This window comes from Acinonyx jubatus, chromosome D2 (assembly GCF_027475565.1).
Source record: "Acinonyx jubatus isolate Ajub_Pintada_27869175 chromosome D2, VMU_Ajub_asm_v1.0, whole genome shotgun sequence".
NCBI lineage: Eukaryota > Metazoa > Chordata > Mammalia > Carnivora > Felidae > Acinonyx > Acinonyx jubatus.
In genome coordinates, this window is record NC_069393.1 from 36,805,767 (window position 1) to 36,824,094 (window position 18,328).

The following is an 18,328-nucleotide window of genomic DNA, read 5'->3' on the forward strand; positions in this document are numbered from 1 at the left end:
CTCACAGCAAGTCAGTTTTCTGAAATGACTGGCCCACCCTTCATGCCTTTGCCCATGTGCAACAAGAGCTGAGCAAAGAGAAAAAACTAACTTGGAATGCAATCCAGCAGCAAAGGAAGAGGCCACATTCCCACCAAAAAGTAATGACAGTAACTACTCCATCTCAAATCTGCATAGGGCTTCGCTATTTCCAAGCTTCTCTCCATCTGTGTTCTCACACAATCCATATAAAGGAAGGAAACTACAGACCCCCAAGTCCCCTTATTAAGTCAAATTCCTATTACACAATGAACAGCACTGCACAGCACCTCCTCCATAGCCCTTGCAATGTGTACCATTGACAGTGATACACAGATGTGTGTGATTATTTGACTAGCCTTAGTCTCCCCCATTAGACTGCAGAGTTCAACAGAGCAAGGGTATAGTGTCTGCTCGGATACCCCAGTGCTTCACACTAGGCAGACACTCCAAAAATACTTGCAAAACGATCACATGGATACAGGGGAAGAATGGAAAGGGGTGGGGATAGAAGAATGGATGATGGGTGGGTGGATGGGGGGTTGGGAGAATAAGGGATGGGTAGAAAGATGGATGATGGGTGAAAGGATGGACGGAAGGTGGGAGGATGGAGGATGAGTGGGAGGATGGATGGGAGGTGGGAGGATGGATGGGAGGTGGGAGGATGGATGGGAGGTGGGAGGATGGAGGATGAGTGGGAGGATGGACGGGAGGTGGGAGGATGGATGGGAGGTGTGAGGATGGAGGATGAGTGGGAGAATGGATGGGAGGTGGGAGGATGGATGGGAGGTGGGAGGATGGACAGGAGGTGGGAGGATGGACAGGAGGTGGGAGGATGGATAATGAGTGAGAAGATGCATGGGAGATGGGAGGATGGATGATGGAGGGAAGATGGATGATGGAGGGAGGATGGATGATGGGTGGGAAGACAGATGATAGGTGGGAGGATGGAAGATCAGTGGGTGGATGGATGGGAGGTGGGAGGATGGATGGGAGGTGTGAGGATGGAGGATGAGTGGGAGGATGGATGGGAGGTGGGAGGATGGATGAGGATGAGTGGGAGGATGGACGGGAGGTGGGAGGATGGATGGGAGGTGTGAGGATGGAGGATGAGTGGGAGAATGGATGGGAGGTGGGAGGATGGACAGGAGGTGGGAGGATGGCTGATGAGTGAGAAGATGCATGGGAGATGGGAGGATGGATGGTGGAGGGAGGATGGATGATGGAGGGTGGGTGGGAAGACAGATGATAGGTGGGAGGATGGATGATGAGCGGATGAACGAGTGGGTAGGAGGCTACCCAACCTCGGTCTGCCCCCAGCCACCCTGCCTGGCTGTACCTGCTGCTGTTGGGCCCGGAGGTCACCAATCTCCTTCTGGTCCTCCTCATGGAGCCGCTTCATGTCCTCCCATGACTGCTGCAGCAGGTTACGTTCCCGCAACAGCTGTCCGTTCTCCCGCCTCAGCATGTCCACATCATCCTTCAGCTGGGTCTGGTCGCTCAGGAGCCGGCTATGGAGTGTGCTATAATCCCCGCACACACAGTGAACCCCAGCCAGCCTCCAACCCTCTCCAGCCCCTCCAGGTCCCAGGACTCCCAGTGGGAGCCCACACAGCAACCAGGGTAGCGGCACTCAGAGGCAGGCCAAAGCTTGGTATCAGCCAAATGCCAGGAGGACCCAAACCACTTTTTAAAAACCTGACACCAAAAAGGGCACACGTATGAAGGCCAAGGTGAGGCTGAGCCCTTACTTGGTACAGGCCCGGCACCTCTGAGTACTGAGGCAGGGCAAAGGGCAGCAGACGGGCAGGTACGGCCAGCCAACAGCCTCAGAGGGGCCCCAGGAGACCAAAGGGGAACATGCCCATCTGCCTCTCCTACTGCAGGAGCTGCAGCTGGGTCCTGGACCGTGACCCAGGAGCGCAGCAACCTGACGGGCCTGATCCCTTTCCTGCCCACTGCGCTTCCAAGGCTGCCACCAGATGGTGTGAAGGCTCCACACCTCGCCCCGTACTTAGAAAAACCCACTTGAGACCCAAAGACCCAAACCCACTTGCTGAAGGCCCACTACCTGCTAGACGGCACCAGAACCGCTGGCTCCCAGCCCAGAGGCAAAGAATGGGCCCACTCACTGGTAGAAGTCGGTCTCCTTGGCCACCTCCTCGCACCGCTTCAAGGCATTGGTGTGCTGCTTCTGCAGGCTCTGAAGGTCCGACATGGCCCGCACACACTGGATCTTCAGCCTCTCGTAGTCGGGATTCAGCCTGTGGTAGGGCCTGGCCCAGACAGCAACAGTGAACACGGGCTCCGGGACCACTCGGACAAGGAAGGTCTCTGCCCCAGGAAACCTCCAGCCCAGCGTCCCCGGATACTGGCTCCTACACACCACGACCACCTGGGGTTTGTTCTGCTCAGACATCCTGGCCTCCCCAGACCGACAAGACCCCTAGGATGGAGGGCCTTGGTTGCCTGGGCTCCCTGCTTGAGCCTGGAGAGCTAAAAAGGTGCTGTCTTATTCTCTAGCAGCTCCCGGGAGACCGTGCAACAGGCCTTCACACACAGTGGGCATGCCAGAAACCTAGGATGGAGTTTCTCCTCTTTTTAGGAAAGTGACTGCCAATCCTGGGTGCACATTAAAACGCCAAGGCCCAGGCCAAATACATCAGCATCCTTAGGGATGTGACCCAGACATCAGGATTTTTTTTTAAACTCCCCCAGGGATTCCAGTGTGCAGCCACGGTTGAGAACACTGGCCAGGAGTAATGCTTCCCAGAGTGGGGTTCCCAGACCTGCAGCGTTCGTTTCACCTAATGCTGTGAGAACTGCAAACCTCAGGTCAGCCCCAGAACCCCTGAATCAGGCACCTGGAAGGGAGGGAGGGCTAACCAGCAAGCGGTGCTTTAACAAGCCCTCTGGTAATTCCAGTGCACAAATTCGAGAACCCCTGCCCCACAGCTGGCGTCAGTAACCTTTCTCGTACAGGGCCAGGCAGTAAACACTTCAGGCTTTGCCAGCCACACAGCTCTGTGTAACTACCCGCTCTGCCTTGGTAGCATGAAAGCAGCCAGGGACAGTATGGACTCTAGCACACTGGGTCTCCACTGGCCCTCCCTTTGTGCTGAGGACCATATCGTCATCAACACAGCCTGAAAGAACAGGCTTTGCAGCCTTGACATCACCCCAGAGCAACCTTCCTCAGGAAGAGGCACACAACTCTGATGCCCCTAAGGGCAATCCCCCTCCCCTCAGAATCCCTACCAGCATCTCCCGGAAGGATGAATCACACTGTATCCCTCCTCCTCCTCTATGAAGCCCCCCTGGACTGTGCAGGTGGGTAAAGACTCTCCCTCTGCCCCACCCCATGGACCACCCTTCCTTGGTATCTACCTCTAAATCCCAAAAGAAGCAAAGATTTTCTTCAAAACAACAAAGAAGCCAGGTGGAATATACCCTCCTAAAACACATGTGGCAGGGAACAATTAATGTGTGAACATATAACGACCCATGTATCAGTGAGGAGGAGCGGCACACGCACATGCAGACACACACACACACACACACACACACACATACACACACACACGCACACGCACACACACGCATGCACGTAGCTGGGACTGGTCGGGAGCTCAGCCATGGGATCACTATCTCTATTAGGACAGGGGCTGCATGCAAGCAGCAGACAGAGATAGAGAGGAAGCACACCATCTTGGTGCTGGAAGGCAGAGGCCTAGAGAGGGGCAGTGATGAACCCAAGACCACCTAACAAACCGGTGAGGAGGCACCAGAGTGGGACCAGGCCCCGCCAGCTGCTGCCAAAACCACCCACCAAATGATCATGAATAGAGGACGGATAGATGACAGACACGCCCACACTTCTCAATCTCCATGTGGTATGTGACTCAGGCCACAAGCTCCAGTCTGGCTTGGAGGAAGCATAAGCAGCCTGTGTTCCCTCCCCCCCACCCAGGCTGTGGGGACAGTGTTTCAAAGTGCAGTGGGGACTGGGGCAAAGGGACACTGGCAATGCCATATGCACCACCGGGAGCTAAGGATGAGCATGCGGTGGGGGGCGGGGGGGGGGGGTGGGGGGGGGGGGGGACACGATGGCATCAGGAGAGTAGCCCCTGTCCATCGGGCCCGGGCAGGGGAGCAGGTGTTGATCACCACCTCTTGTCAAAGGTCGTCCCATGTGTCGCGAAGGCCAGGCGCTTCCGCAGCTCGTTCCTCTCTCGGGTCATCAGCCGCAGCTGAATGGAGAGGTTCTCCACCTTCTCGTTCACTTGCCGGTCAGGAAGGAGGGGTGGAGGGGATGGCGCCTTCCCGGTGGTACCTGGCGAGGGAAAACAACAAAGTGAACTTGCATTTAGCACTCACTGGGTCTGCCAGGCACTGTTCTGAGCCCTTGGCCTGAGTCAGCTAAGCCCAACAACCCTACCAGGTGGTCCTGCTAGCATCTGCCTTTCAGATGACAATGCCGAGTCGGGAGTAAGAGGGGGAACTGAGACCCAAGCCCGGGCTGTCTGCTCCAGCATCGAAGCATCACCCACCCACTCTGCTGGTCCTGCTGAGGACTCCCACTCTCTTCCCAGCCCAGCTTTGACACCTCCAAGATAGAACCCTTTTAGGGCCTGATTGGCACAACTCTGCCTAGTCTGGAAATAGCAACTATCCACACCTGGGCATGGAGAGGCCAACATGAGCCCTGAGCAGAATGGAAGACACGGCTTGCAGAAGGAGGGACAGGAGGGACCCAGAGAAGCTCCTGAGGCCCAAGGCAGCCACCTCTGAGGCTGGGGCCCAAGGTCTGTGTCCCTGCCCCCAACAAGAGCTGAATGAACACTGCACAGCTTCCTTCTCCAACCTCTCCAAATGCCCCAAGGACCTGCCCCAACCAGCCCAGGTATATGGGCTCCTAGAAGGCTTTCAGAGAGAGCTGGTCACGACTAAGGTCAATGTATTGTGCTGCAGGTAAGTCCTGGGGCCTCTGGCTGCTCAGTCCATTCATATCAGGCCCTCATCACCTGTGCCCAGGACTGAGAGTGTCCCAAAGGGCATCCTATGCCTTATGCTACTACTAAGGAACAGCCGCAGCAATGGCCACCACCAGTACCTCTGACAAGATCCAAATCCTTTTCTAAGAAGAAAACATCTCACCCAAATGTCAGAGACACAGAGACAGGTCAGTGGTGCTTCTGTCTTCGACTCTGTCCACATATTCCCCTGGGACAGCCACTACCCCCCCCCCCCCCCCCACTCCGAGATCCTAGGTGGGGTCACGGGAAATCACAGCAGCCATCTCATTTTATGGATGTGCTCCGGGAGGGTGATTCACAGGGAACAGAGTGCCTGTCTCCCCAGCAGCCCCGAAACACGCAAAGGGCAAGATGCAGGTCTTCTGACCCTGTGCCATCTTGACCACCAGCCCCCCAACTGATCCTTGTTGGCTGACTGCTTATGCAAGCCAAGTGTCCCCCACGACAAAAGATGGGCACTTCGACACTTTGGGGGGACAGGCTAGAGCACAGTGTGAGGCAGGAGCCTCCACCACTCAGTTCAGCATGATGCAAAGTGGGTACCCCCACCACCTGAGTGTAGTACCCCCTAAAGTGCATGTTATTATAAAACCATCACCACCATAACACCCAGGGTTCCTGTGCTCCAGGCCAGACCTCTGGGTCAGAATGCCCTCTGAGGTGGGGCCCAGCATTTCCCATGAGCACTTCCCCCGCCCCACATGGTTCTACTCCACGGCCTAAGAAGCCTTCCCTCACCTGTTCCCAAAAGACCCTGGACCCTTACCCCTGTCCCCAGAGTTTTAGAAATCAGCTGGTTACAGCTGTGCAAGCTGTAACTTTTTCCTCTTCTGGCAAATGAAGTCACTTGTATGAGCCTTAACCCAGAGCCAGGTCTACACTGTCATCCAGTCTGCAATAACTCAGCCAGCTCTCTGACAAGTGGGGCTTCCTCTGGACATGTGTCTGATGCCTCTTCTAGTAATGCCGATGAGCCAACCCTCTAAACAACTTTAGCAGGCAACGATCCCTGCAGGACTGGCAAACCCAAGACAATGGGATAAAAAGACAAGGAGCATCTGGATGAGAGGAATTTTGATGTTCACGGCCACCGCCAACCCATACAAGAGCAGCCAACACAGATATCCCAGGCATTAATGTAATCTCCCAACAAACCTGGGTGGGCACTAACATTATCATTCCCATTTCATAGCTGAGAAAAATGAGGCCCAGCAAGGTTAGGTAACCGACTCAAACCTGCACAAAGAGCAAGTGATGCCCTGGAGGAGAGCCCAGGCACCTGGATTCAGAGCACACCCTCTCCACCTCCGTGCCTCGCTGCCTCCCACAGGACCACCACGACTAGCACTTACTTTGTACCTGGCAGTTTTTGAGATGCATCCCATCCCCTTACTGAAGACACTGCTGTCATTCCCATTTCACACATCAGGAAACAAAAACTGTCCAGGTCACAGAGCCAATAAATGACACCACTGAGAATTAGACCTCCCTCTGTCTACCTGACCCCAGAGCCCAAGGTCTTAACCTTAAAGTCCACAAAGCTTTTGATCTTAGGACCTCTTTACAACCTTAAAAATGATTGAGAACTCCCAAGAGCTTTTGTTTACATGGGTTATATCTATCTGATGATGTCTACCAGATTAGAAATTAAAACTAAGAAAGAATTTTTAAATATCTAATTTTAAAATAAGCAAAAATGTTCACATAAGACTTTCTTTCTGAAAAAGTTAACTGCCCCTTTCCATTACAAAACAAAAAACGTAGCAAGAAGAGTGACATCGCATCTTTACAATGCTGTTGACATCTGGCCTGATAGAGATGGCTAGAGTCTTTTCTCTGTGTAATATCACACACGAGGGATGGAGCCTCTAGAAAATTCTGCCCTACAGCAAAGTCTGTGTGAGGAATGACAGTGGAAAAGGCAAGTGGCTTCTTACGATCATTAGGAAAACAGTTTTGACCTCACTGGCCCCCAGAAAGGGCCTCGGAGACACCGTGCCATGCGAGAACAGGTGCTCTGTACTATAATCAGATCCGAGAAGTATCACAGAAACAGCAAATGTAGAGTTTGGGAAATGAAAAGTACCACCAGGCTCAGCAACTTGCGTCCCGGGAGGTAAAGAATTTTCACCCCATTTTGTAAACGAGGCAACAGAAAAATGTATCCCTTCCTTGGCTTCTGAGGAAGCTGGAGAGAGAAGCAGGACATAAAGAGAGGCCATCAGATCTGTCACCACACACAGCTACGGCCTCCTGTCTCAGCCTCCGGCAGAATGAGGACACTTGCTCGAAGATGCGAGGACCTAGGGACAGCCAATCATACAGACAGTGAAATGAGTGCGGACACTGCACAACCCAGGTGCTGGGTTCTGTGCTAAGTGCACTCTGTCTTTACTCGATTAACCCCCAGAGCGCCCTCCCACGGATGTGCTATGATCATCCCGTGAGAAAGTGACATCCACAAAGACTGTACAGCCAGGAAAACAGTCCACCCCCACGTAAACGTGGCTCCAACTGGAGAGCCAGGGCCTCAACCACTACGTTACACTGTCTCTGGACAGGAGTATCCCTTTCCTGCTCCAAAGGTGTGAACATACATGAAACACACAAGAAATAAGGCTGCCCAGGTCTGAGAAGCCAACACACAGCAGACTGACAGGGGAAAATGCTGCCTGAATGCCTATCCTTCCACAATAAGGAAGGTAGAAAGCACAGTAGGACCACAGGGCACCTCAAGAAGACTCCCAAGATATGCTAAGCCTGGACGTTCCAAATTAATGGCAAGTGTTGCAGAAAATCCTCCCCATCCCCAGTCAATTAAAAATAAAGTTTTTCTTTTTTTGCTTGCACCTCAAGGTTGAAAGATGTTTTGAAGAGGTACAGCCCCTCCATCCAGATGATTGCCAGAATCCCCCAAATGGCCACCAAGACTGTTTGGTGAGGGAGCTCACTACTTTATAGCAAAGCCCAGCCAAACTTGCCCCATAAAAATTATGCTCTGTACAGAGTTAAAATCTGTCTCCCTCTACTTCCCCCAATGACCTAGATATACTCCTAAGGGCCACACGATACAACTGTAATTCCTCTTCTACACAACAGACTTGCAAGTGTTTGAGGACCACTACCAAGTCCCTGTATCACTATCAGAATAGCTTAATTAAAACATGACAACACCGGGGCGCCTGGTGGCTCAGTGGGTTGATCACCCAGCTCCTGATTTTGGCTCAGGTCATGATCTCACAGTACATAGGATCGAGCACAGAGCCTGCTTGGGACTCTCTCTCTCTGCCCTTCCCCCATTGGTGCTCGATCTCTCTCTCTCTCTCTCTCTCTCTCTCTCTCTCTCTCCTGGTGTCTCAAAATAAATAAATAAACTTTAAAAATTTTTAAAAACTTGAAAAAAATTAAAACAACACCACCTCCAAATGCTGGCAAGGGGCACGGAGAAACCAGAATTCCCAAATATCGCCAGTGGGAATATGAAGCAACATGGCCACTTTAGAAAACACTTTAGCAGGCTTGTTTATTATTATTTTACGTAAGTAATCTCTACACCCAGTATGGGGTCTCAACGTACAACCCCGAGATGGAGAGTCACACGCCCGACCGCCTGAGCCAGCCAGGCACCCTGTCCGTCTTTTACAAAGTTAAACATGCACGTGCCATACCGCCCAGGAATCCCGCATCCAGGTATTTACACAACACAAAAGAAAATGTACATGTACACCAACACCCACACACAACTACTAAAGGTAGACGGCAAATGGATAAACAGCAGCGTTTCCTTCCCACAAAGGAATACTATTCGGGAAGAAAAGGCCTCTGATACAAACCACCAGGACACATGACAGCCGGGGAATCTAAAAGCCCTCTGCTAAGTGAAAGAAGCCAGACTCAAAAGGCTATACCCCATATGATTCCATTTATAGGACATTTGGAAATAGGCGAAAATATAGGGCAGAAAAGAGATGAATGGCTGCCAGGGGCTGGGGGACAAGGGAAGAAAGGCTAAGTACAAAGTCACAGAAGAGAATGTTTCAGGGTGAGGGAACTGTCCTGTATCTTACTTGTGGTGGTGGTTACAGGACAACGTGTGGTCGTCAAAGCTCGCTTAACGATATAAAAAGGAGAGACTTTACTGTAGGCAATTTATATCTCAGTGACATGACTTTCTAAAAAATTAAGCAAAAACAAAACCCTTGGTGCCCCTAAACTGAAGCCAGGGTCCCAACAGCGGCATGGTTGGTGGCCCTGTGGACCATCAGCACCCCCACCCCATCAGTCACCCCAGGAACAGCAAACATCATAAAGATCAAGCAAAATAAAAACTGACATCAAGTGAGTTGTCCACAGAAACCTCACACATCTTTCCCTTGGCTCTCCTCTCCCTGCACAGCTGTTTTTTTGGATTCAAACGCAAAACTGTCCACTCTCCCCAACTTTGCTCCTTCCTCTTTCCAAATCGGGAACCACTGGGGAAGGCAGATTTCCTTCTTCCATTCTGTGTCCAGAATGGGGCTCCAGGGGTAAGGGATTTGGACTGTACTAAAACAGGGGTGCTGGGAGATGCCAGGAGAGCGGGCACAGGCCCTGGATTTTGGACAAAGAGCCCTCACTCACCGGGCCTTGGTGTGAATGGGATGGCAGGAGCAGAGTCTGGCCAGGAGACTGGGCAGGCCCCTTTCACCACCACAAGACCTGGCTCTGCCTCCCAGTCGCCATGGCCGGTGCGGCCACCTCTGCAGGCTCAGCGAGCAACTCAGCAGCTGGGTGGTCTTAGCCAGAAGACCCTCTGTCCTTAGCTCCCTCACCACCACACTCCAGCTCAAGGCCACCCCCTATGTCTTATTTACAGCCGGACAAATGACAATCCGCTCCAGAGCTCCGTGGGTCCATGGTGCCAGAGCCAAAGAGAAAACTGGCACGGGCCAGCAGTGGCCGGGTGGAGGGGCGATGCCCAGATAAACTTCCTGGCTACCCCCAGGCCCTGGCGGTCGGGGGAGGATCAAAGCAGCAGCAGAACATGGTCACCATAGGCAGCAGCAAGTGAAACCAAGCCATCCTGATCTCCAGCCCAGGAGAGCCAGCGCCATCAGGAGAGACACAGTCCCACGCTGTGAACCAGTGATTCTGAAAGCACCTAGCGTCACACACTTGTTAGAAATGCACATCTCAGGCCCACTCAGACCTCCTAAGTCAGAAACCCAGAAAGTGAAGTCAGCACAACCTTCCAGAAGATTCTGATGCCTGATCAAGTTTGAGAGCCTCTGGCCTGGAGTTGCATTTGCTGGCCAGAGTGGCTTTTTTCTCCCTTGTTTTACTGGCTGCCCGGGAGCCACTCCATTTAAAGCCATCACCCACTGATAACATGCAGGGAGGGGCCCTCCCCTAACAAGGGGGATGCCCCCCTTGGTCAGTCAGTACTGCACGGCAGCTCAGCTCCTCCCAGGACTGACAGTACAATGCAACGGCTACAGCCATGCCCAACTCCTAGGTAAAACACTTGCTCTCAGAGCAGATCCTTCACTCAGGGTCTGCTCTGCAGAAACCCAAAACGACAGGCAGTGATGGCCTATTGTTTCCTAGCTGCTCCTACTTCCGAAGCACCATCCATAAAAGACCCAACATAAGGACCACCTCCTCCTTGAAACTTGCTCTGACACCCCCCCATCAGAAACAGCTGCTCCTCCCCTTGAGCTATTTGTTTCCTTCAGTTCTACACAGGGCACAATGGCCAGTCGCTTAACTCTCTGATGCTATGGTCCGAATGCTGGTGTCTCCCCACCAAATCCCTACGATGAAATCCTAACCCCCAAGGTGTGGTATTAGGAGGTGAGGTCTCCAGGGGGCGATTAGGTCACAAGAATGGATCCCACATGGATGGATCTAGTGTCCTTATAAAAGGACCCCAGGGAGCTCTCCCCTCCTTCTGCACGTGAGGACACAGCAGGAAGACGCCATCTATGAACCTGAAGCAGGCCCTCACCAGACACTGGACCTGCCTTGATCTTGGACTCCCAACCTCCAGAACGGTGACAAATAAATATCCTTTGTTTCCCAGCTGCCTGGTCTGTGGTGTTCTGCTTTGGCAGCCTGGACAGACTGGGACATCTGGCTGGACTGTGAGATCAGGGGCCAGGGCTCTCTGTGACCCCCACAAGCATCAAGCACGTACTCCAAGAGAAGAAACTGCCCACATGCTGCAGATGAGCTGGGAAAATAGGCCCCTGTTCCAGAAGGACCAAGAAAGGGTCAGAGGGCACAAGGAGTCAGGGTGCACGCAGAACCGGCCTCCAGGCTGACTCACCCGACCCTCCTGTGCCAACCCAGAAGCTGCACTTTCAAGGAATCTTCTCTGGGAAACGAAGGAAGCCCTCTGGCTGCTTCTCCTGCTGACAAGCCAAGAGACTTCTTTGTTTAATAAGAAACTTCTCCTTTATGCTTCAATTTGCATAAATTTAAGGCTTATTTTATACATGCTACCCAAGGATGTCTGTTTGCCTTAAAACCTCCCCAGCTGTCCCAGGTGATAAATAAAAGGCACCTGAGAAATTAGGTCAGGGTGAATGGGGAAGAAAAATATCCATTGCCTGACATGAGTGTGCGTTCCCTGGGCAGATCCGTGAGGCCTACCGATAGGCAGGTTACCTACCGTTGGGCTGCATGGGATGGGGGAGGCCTCTGAGAAGCCACACGCGCTCAGCTGATGAAAACTGCCTGAAAAGGCCTCTGCAGAAGAATTCTGCAATCCTTAGGGCTGTTAACCCTGAAGGTTAGCACAGGCGTGGGGAGTTGTCAGCAGTGTCCAGCTGGAGAGCTGGAAGGGGACAGGCCACCCACAGATCGAACGCTAGCCAGGGCAGCCGATCAGGCACAAGCTGTCACAGAGAAGACACCACATGCAAGGCTTCCCCTACCAGTCTTCTCTTCTGCTGACTGTAACTTGCCGTTCTTTCCCCAAATGTTGTTTGTGACGTGAGTGGGAAAGCGGAGGTGACATTTTTATCGTAAGACGTTGCTCTTGCCTCGCCCTTCCTGAGGTTCACAGAGAGAGACCATGCACAAACCAAAACAGCCAGTCCCCATCTGACCTACCGGCCCCCTTCTGCCAGGGCTGTGGTGCAGGGAAAGAGCACCGCCAGTCATTAGGTGAGGCCGGGCCAGCCTCCTCCTCCAGGAGGCACAGCAGTGGTCCCCATGGCCAACCCCACCGCTCATTCCACTCCAAGGGACAGGTCCAAGCCAGCCTCAGACACTCCAGTGCCCTCGCCAGGGACTAAGTCAGGTCAACCCATGTCAGACCAGGAGTCTGTTAAATGTAGATGCTAGGCCCCATCCTCACAGCTTCTGATATAACAGGGATGGGGTGAAGCTCAGGAACCTGCATTTCTAGCAGGTGCCTGAGTGCTGCTGATCCAGAGACCATTCCGTGTGAGCCACTGATTTGGGCACAGACAAGCTACCCAACTGTAGTCAGTGTGAGGAGACCCTGCGAGGGAATTTCTGCAGAAGGCTTCTTTGCTGACAAGGAGACAGTAGAGGAGACAACCCCCTTCAGCCTCTGGACCATGTGATGACAGAGATGTTCTTTTATCTGCTCTGTCCCGTGTGGCAGCTAGTAGCCATGCAGGTAGCCAGAGAGCACATGAAATGTAGCTGGTGTTACTGTTGAAACTAGAGGGGTATCCGGGTGGCTCAGTCAGTTAAGCGTCCAACTCTTGATTTCAGCTCAGGTCGTGATCTCACTGTTCGTGGGACTGAGCCCTGCATCTGGCTCCAATCTGGGAGAGTAGAGCCTGCTTGGGATTCTTTGTCTCCCTCTCTCTCTCTGCCCCCTCCCACACGTGCACATGCACTCTCTCTCTCAAAAATAAACAGACCTAAAAAAACTACAAATTTTAATTTTAGTTCATTTTAATTAATTTGAACTGTAAATAGCCACCTGTGGCTAGTGGCTCCCATAAGGGACACTGTAGCCCTGGACACTCCCAGGTCTAGATGCGACAGCTGGAACTGTTGCTACAAATGCCCTGCCATCAGCCTGAGCGGAAGACACACACAGAGAGGATCACAGAGCCACATCCTGATGTACTTAGCCCAACCTCAGCGGCTTCTGTGAGATCACACATTTCTCTACTGTTTAAGGCAATGTGAGAGGGTATTCCCTCCTCTACAGCCAAAGGTCTCCAGGCTAACACAGTCTGCACAAAAATGGGGCCATTCACCCCAAGGACGATGTCAACTGCTGGCATAAGAACCAGAAAAGCAACACTTGGGTCCCGGTGAACTGAGGAGGGTCTGACCCAAAGGGATACAACCAGGTCTTTCAGCATCCAAAATCCAGGCACCAAAAAGCAAGGCTCAGCCTACACAGGACGTCCAGCACAGCACTGCCTGCTTGTCAACAAGTACCTGGGGACAGTGTTCACCCCTCCATCCCAAGGGCCAAACCAGCTCCAGGTACGCATAGAACCAAAGGTCAGGTCAGTGACATGAAGCTTCTTCCAGAGTTTACGGAAGTCCGGCTGCATAAAAAATACCTACTCCTACTCCTCCTTGAAATTCCACTACTAACAATAACCGCTGTGGTTTCAGTAATCGCACTCTCTTTGGAGAGAATGATGCAAATGTTCCCAGGAAAGATACCACTGTAAGCCCTGATGTGTCAATGTGAATGAATTTGTCAGGTATCTGTTAGATCACTGCACCTCGTTTCCAAGGGGAACAGGGAGCCAACAGAGCAGAGCATGAGGCAGGAGAGGTGCACTCAGGATTCAACCCCCTCAGGTTTACAAAAGCCCCATGACAGCGTTCCATTCATCCTGACTGCCCCACCCCACGGGATTCCCAGAAGCCAGTCCCGTGTTCAAAATTCCAACAACCCCTTCATTGAGTCGATGGACTCCTAGCAGACAGCACAAAGTAATAAACACTGAAGTTCTGTCCTGTGGTCCCGGAGGAGTCCTCCCAGACAGGGAGGAAGGAAACTGATTGGCTGCTCTGTGTCCTCCCCAAAATGTTGAAATCCTGACGGCAGCAAATGTGAATGTGACTTTATCAGAGATACAGTCAGACACTGAAGATAAGGTCATCCTGGAGTAGGACTAGTGTCCCTTGAAAAAGTAGAAATCTGAAGACAGACATGAACACAGGGAGAACACCATGTGAAGACAAAGGCAGAGACTGGGATGATACATCTACGAGCTAAGGATCACCAAGGATTGCCAGCACCCGGGCAGAAGGAAGGAGAGGTGCCTGGGACAGACCGTGCCTGATGCCGTCAGACTAACTATGAGAGAATACACTTCGGTTACATAAGCCACTCGGTTTGTTATACTATGCTATGGCAGCCCTAGAAAACGAATACAATACCTCCCTGCTTGTAGCGCTCTTACTGGACTGACCTCACATGTTGTATTTACTTATGAAACCGTCTTCCCCCTGGACCCGAAGATCCACAAGCACTAGGACCACCGTCTGCCTTACTCACCACTGCATTCCAAGCCCACTTCTGGCGTTACAGAGGTGTTCTGTAAGTGTCAGTCGAATTAACGCATGAAAGGTCTGCCCCCGGCTGGGTCTGGACTCTCTGACATGAGACTTGCCCTCTCTCAGTGTCAATTTCCCCATCTGTCTATGTGGAAGAAACAAAATAATTGGACCAGATGACCTCCGTGAGCCCTTCTGACTCGGAAACTCCAGGACTCTCCACTGAAGGTGTATGCATCCAACAAGGTCAGATCAGGACATCAGAAACCGCACGAGGGTGTTAAACAGAGGGCACATGACACAGTAACAGGTAACAGAGGTGTGGGAAAGCTACGAGACCATGACAACCTTCCTGCTGAGATATCTTCAGTAAAGTAAAGGCTTCTGGAAACACTTGGACTGGCTACCCCTGTCCCTAGGACAATACACTGCCCAGAGGGCTGTTCCTGCTTACAAAGGACAGTCCCAAAGGGGCCATTCTCATGGACAGTGGTCACTGAAGTATAAAGCCTGGGTCAGGGGGACAACAGCTCACTGAGAAGCCCCATGCTCTGACAAAGTGAAGAAATGGTGAAGCACGGCCTCCCCTACCACCTGCCTCCATTCTAACACCATATCCAGATTTCTGCCCTCCTCTGTTAAGAGGATGTATTGCTGGGGCACCTGGTAGCTAGGTCGGTTGAGTGTCCAACTCTTGATTTTGGCTCAGGTCATGATCTCATGGGCATGATCTCATGGGCATGAGATCGAGTCCCACATAGGGCTCTGTGCTGACGGTGCAGAGCCTGCTTGGGATTCTCTCTTCCTCTCTCTCTGCCCCTCCCCTGATGGCGCCATCTCTCTCTCAAAATAAATACACATTAAAAAATAATAATAATAATTTTTTAAAGAAGAGGATAGATTGCTGATGGAGAAAATGTGAATGGAGTCAATAGGAGATGACCCCATGAATGATCTGACAGGGGAGGCCAACTTCCCATCCCATAGACTCAGGGCTACCTCAGCTCACACCCAGACCCCCCACCTACCCGGTGCCCTCCAGGAAGGAAGGGTGTCCAGGTGGTACTCACCCACACTGCTGAGGGAGCTGCTGCTTTCTGAGTCTGAGGGCATGATGGACAAGACGCTGTAGGTGGAGCCTGGGGACAGAAGGACAGACCATTTGTTACTAACCCCAAACCACTGTCGGACCAACTGGTCTTTAGTCAACGCCAAACTGAGAACCAACACCACGTCAGGGACTAGAAATCGGATCTAAGGGGCGGGCAGGGGAGGTGTGGTCAGCAGGGCCTAGTCTCTGGTATTTCTGCCGATGTCCCACCTCACCTTTCCGCCACCCTCCTGCCCTGGAGACCTATCTACGCACAGACAGAGGAGAACTTGGAGCCAGTCAGATGGCTTCTTGTTAAGACATCTGGGGAAAAGCTTAGCAAGGGAGCAACATATGCCCCAGGCTAAAATAGGGTCTCGGGATTTCCTACAGATCTTTATCAATATGACGCTGGCTTCCATGCAGACAGCAAGAGAGGAGAAGCTAAACATCTATGAACTATTTGTTCTTTTTGCCCGACTGTTCTGCTCTCGCGTTCTGACTATATTCAAGCTCAGTCGTTAATGATATAGTCAGTGCCTGCCCCCTTATTAAAAGTTACTTATAAAATTTTGAGCAATTACACGGTCACCAAAGCCAGGGAGCAGTACGTGCCCTTTGTTTGGCCAACACTTAACGTTGTTAACCCCTGAGGTGGGCACACAACTGCCACACCACAGCTTCCAAGGCTAGGATGTTACCTGCCTGGCATCAGTAAAACCTCTGGGTGAAGAAACCCAGCTTCTGAACCTAGCTCTCATCCACTGAGCAAGTCACTTGTTTCCTGGAACTGTGCTCCCGACCTGAACAAGAATGGGGTTCAGCCAGACAGCTTATGAGGTCCTCTCCCCTGTCCCATGTCAGGATTACACGTTCCCCCTGACTGCATGCTTTGCTTGTGGCTACAGGGGACATAGTGTTAAGAGGGCAAGCCGACCAAGACTACCTTGGGAGCTGAGAAAAGCACCCATGCGCAGGCGGTGGGTCAAAGAAAACAAGGTAACAGCAGAAATGCAGGGTTTTGTCCTGCACAAAACTACACAGTGAAGAAGTGTGTGTACCAGGCAGAGCAGGTGAGCGAGAGACAGGATTTTTGCGGTAAAGCCTTTGCATAAGCCTCAGGGCTCCCATGTGAGAAAGCAGCCAAGAGCTAATGAGATCTAGGGCTCCAGGACCTGAAACGTGGGGGCCAGATGTCAAAGTTTCTTCTTTCCCACCTCAACTCTTTTTTAAAAAAAATTTTTTTTAACATTTATTTATTTTTGAGACAGAGAGAGACAGAGCATGAACGGGGGAGGGGCAGAGAGAGAGGGAGACACAGAATCTGAAACAGGCTCCAGTCTCTGAGCTGTCAGCACAGAGCCCGACGCGGGGCTCGAACTCACGGACCGTGAGATCATGACCTGAGCCGAAGTCGGCCGCTTAACCGACTGAGCCACCCAGGCGCCCCATCTCCCACCTCAGCTCTTGACTAGCTACCTGATACCTGCGCACTCCCCGAAAGGACAGCAAAGGGATGAAGAGATGGGGGTAAACAGGGGAGAGAAAGGAGACCCGTGGGGGCGGGGAAGGGAGAGGCCAGCAGGGTGACAGATGACCCTGAGCAGACGGGAAAACCTGGGGGGAGGAGAGGAAGGGCAGACAGCCGAGCAGCCCTGGCATAATGGTAGGCAGGAGAGCTGGCAGGTACGCCCACCAGAAAAAGAGACAAAAGCGGAGAGCAAAAAGAAAACACAAGGAAAAGGGACTTTCATAATAGCAAGAACTAGGACAGTGGCCAGGATGACCAGTGGCCTTGTGACCGAATTTTCTGAGACTCTCTTAAGACCTTAGGTGTTTAGGGTGGATTGAAGATGTTCTGTCTTCAGATGGGACTGTCAAAGGGATCTGTTTGTTCAACACAGCTTCTGGCACCAGAAATGGACACAGCAGGTAGGTGCCGGAGAAAAGCTGCGGGTGGGGGCGCCTGACAGACAGGGCTGGCTCGGTCTGCAGATACCTAGGAAGGGCAGGGCCCCCCTCGACACACGCGTTCACTTCACGGAGGCCCCGTGCCCACCTGGCAGGGAGACCACAGCACGGTTCTGCACATCACTTGAAGGGAAAAGGAACTAGAAAACCCTGTTCAGCCCTGAAATTCCTTGATCCCACCAAAAAACGAGTAGCAACATTCAGTGAAATACCTCCCATATTTCAAGTCCGACCCACACAATTCATTTTGCTGTCCATTCAACGTTTCTGCATTTTTGTCCCAACAAAACAACGAGCACCACAAGTTTCTTAAATCATCTCTCTTCCCACGCCATAAACATCAAACATTGCATAAGGATCCACGAAGCAATGTCAGATGCAATTCAGGCAATCCGCTGGTATGTCAAAGGACAAAAACGTAACACAATGCCTGTTTTCTCAACTCAATTGCCAATTTCTTAATTATTTTTTTCTTTATGGGGACGAGGAAGGCTAGCCAGCTGGTATGTTGGTGGACTGTTTTCAAAAGATGCCCACTCAGAAAAGCAGGCGCAAATAAACTCTCCCACTCACACCTTGCGGATCTCTGAGCTGGATCGTGCTTGCGACAGCACGGCCCCGCGCTCCAGCAGCCGCTCCTCGCGGGAACGCCTTGCCTCTTCCTCACTACTGGCATTGGCAGAGCCCCATCTTCCAGTAAAGCGCCCCTCCTCATCAAGTTGCC

At 52.1% G+C, this 18,328-nt stretch overlaps 1 protein-coding gene across 5 annotated transcripts in view; it reads right to left on the reverse strand.

The window, feature by feature from the left end:
- DLG5 (discs large MAGUK scaffold protein 5) overlaps window positions 1-18,328 on the reverse strand; it is a 126,602-nt gene that overhangs the window by 61,057 nt on the left and 47,217 nt on the right. For 4 of the 5 annotated variants that reach the window (XM_053207720.1, XM_053207718.1, XM_053207719.1 and 1 more), the window contains exons 2-5: window positions 15,614-15,682; window positions 4,189-4,351; window positions 2,151-2,294; window positions 1,358-1,541 (exon numbers count right to left, since the gene is read on the reverse strand). In XM_053207720.1, coding sequence (XP_053063695.1) covers window positions 1,358-1,541; window positions 2,151-2,294; window positions 4,189-4,351; window positions 15,614-15,682 — 560 coding nt within the window. The remainder of the gene's footprint in view (window positions 1-1,357; window positions 1,542-2,150; window positions 2,295-4,188; window positions 4,352-15,613; window positions 15,683-18,328) is intronic. The other variant, XM_027062400.2, reaches the window with a different exon arrangement.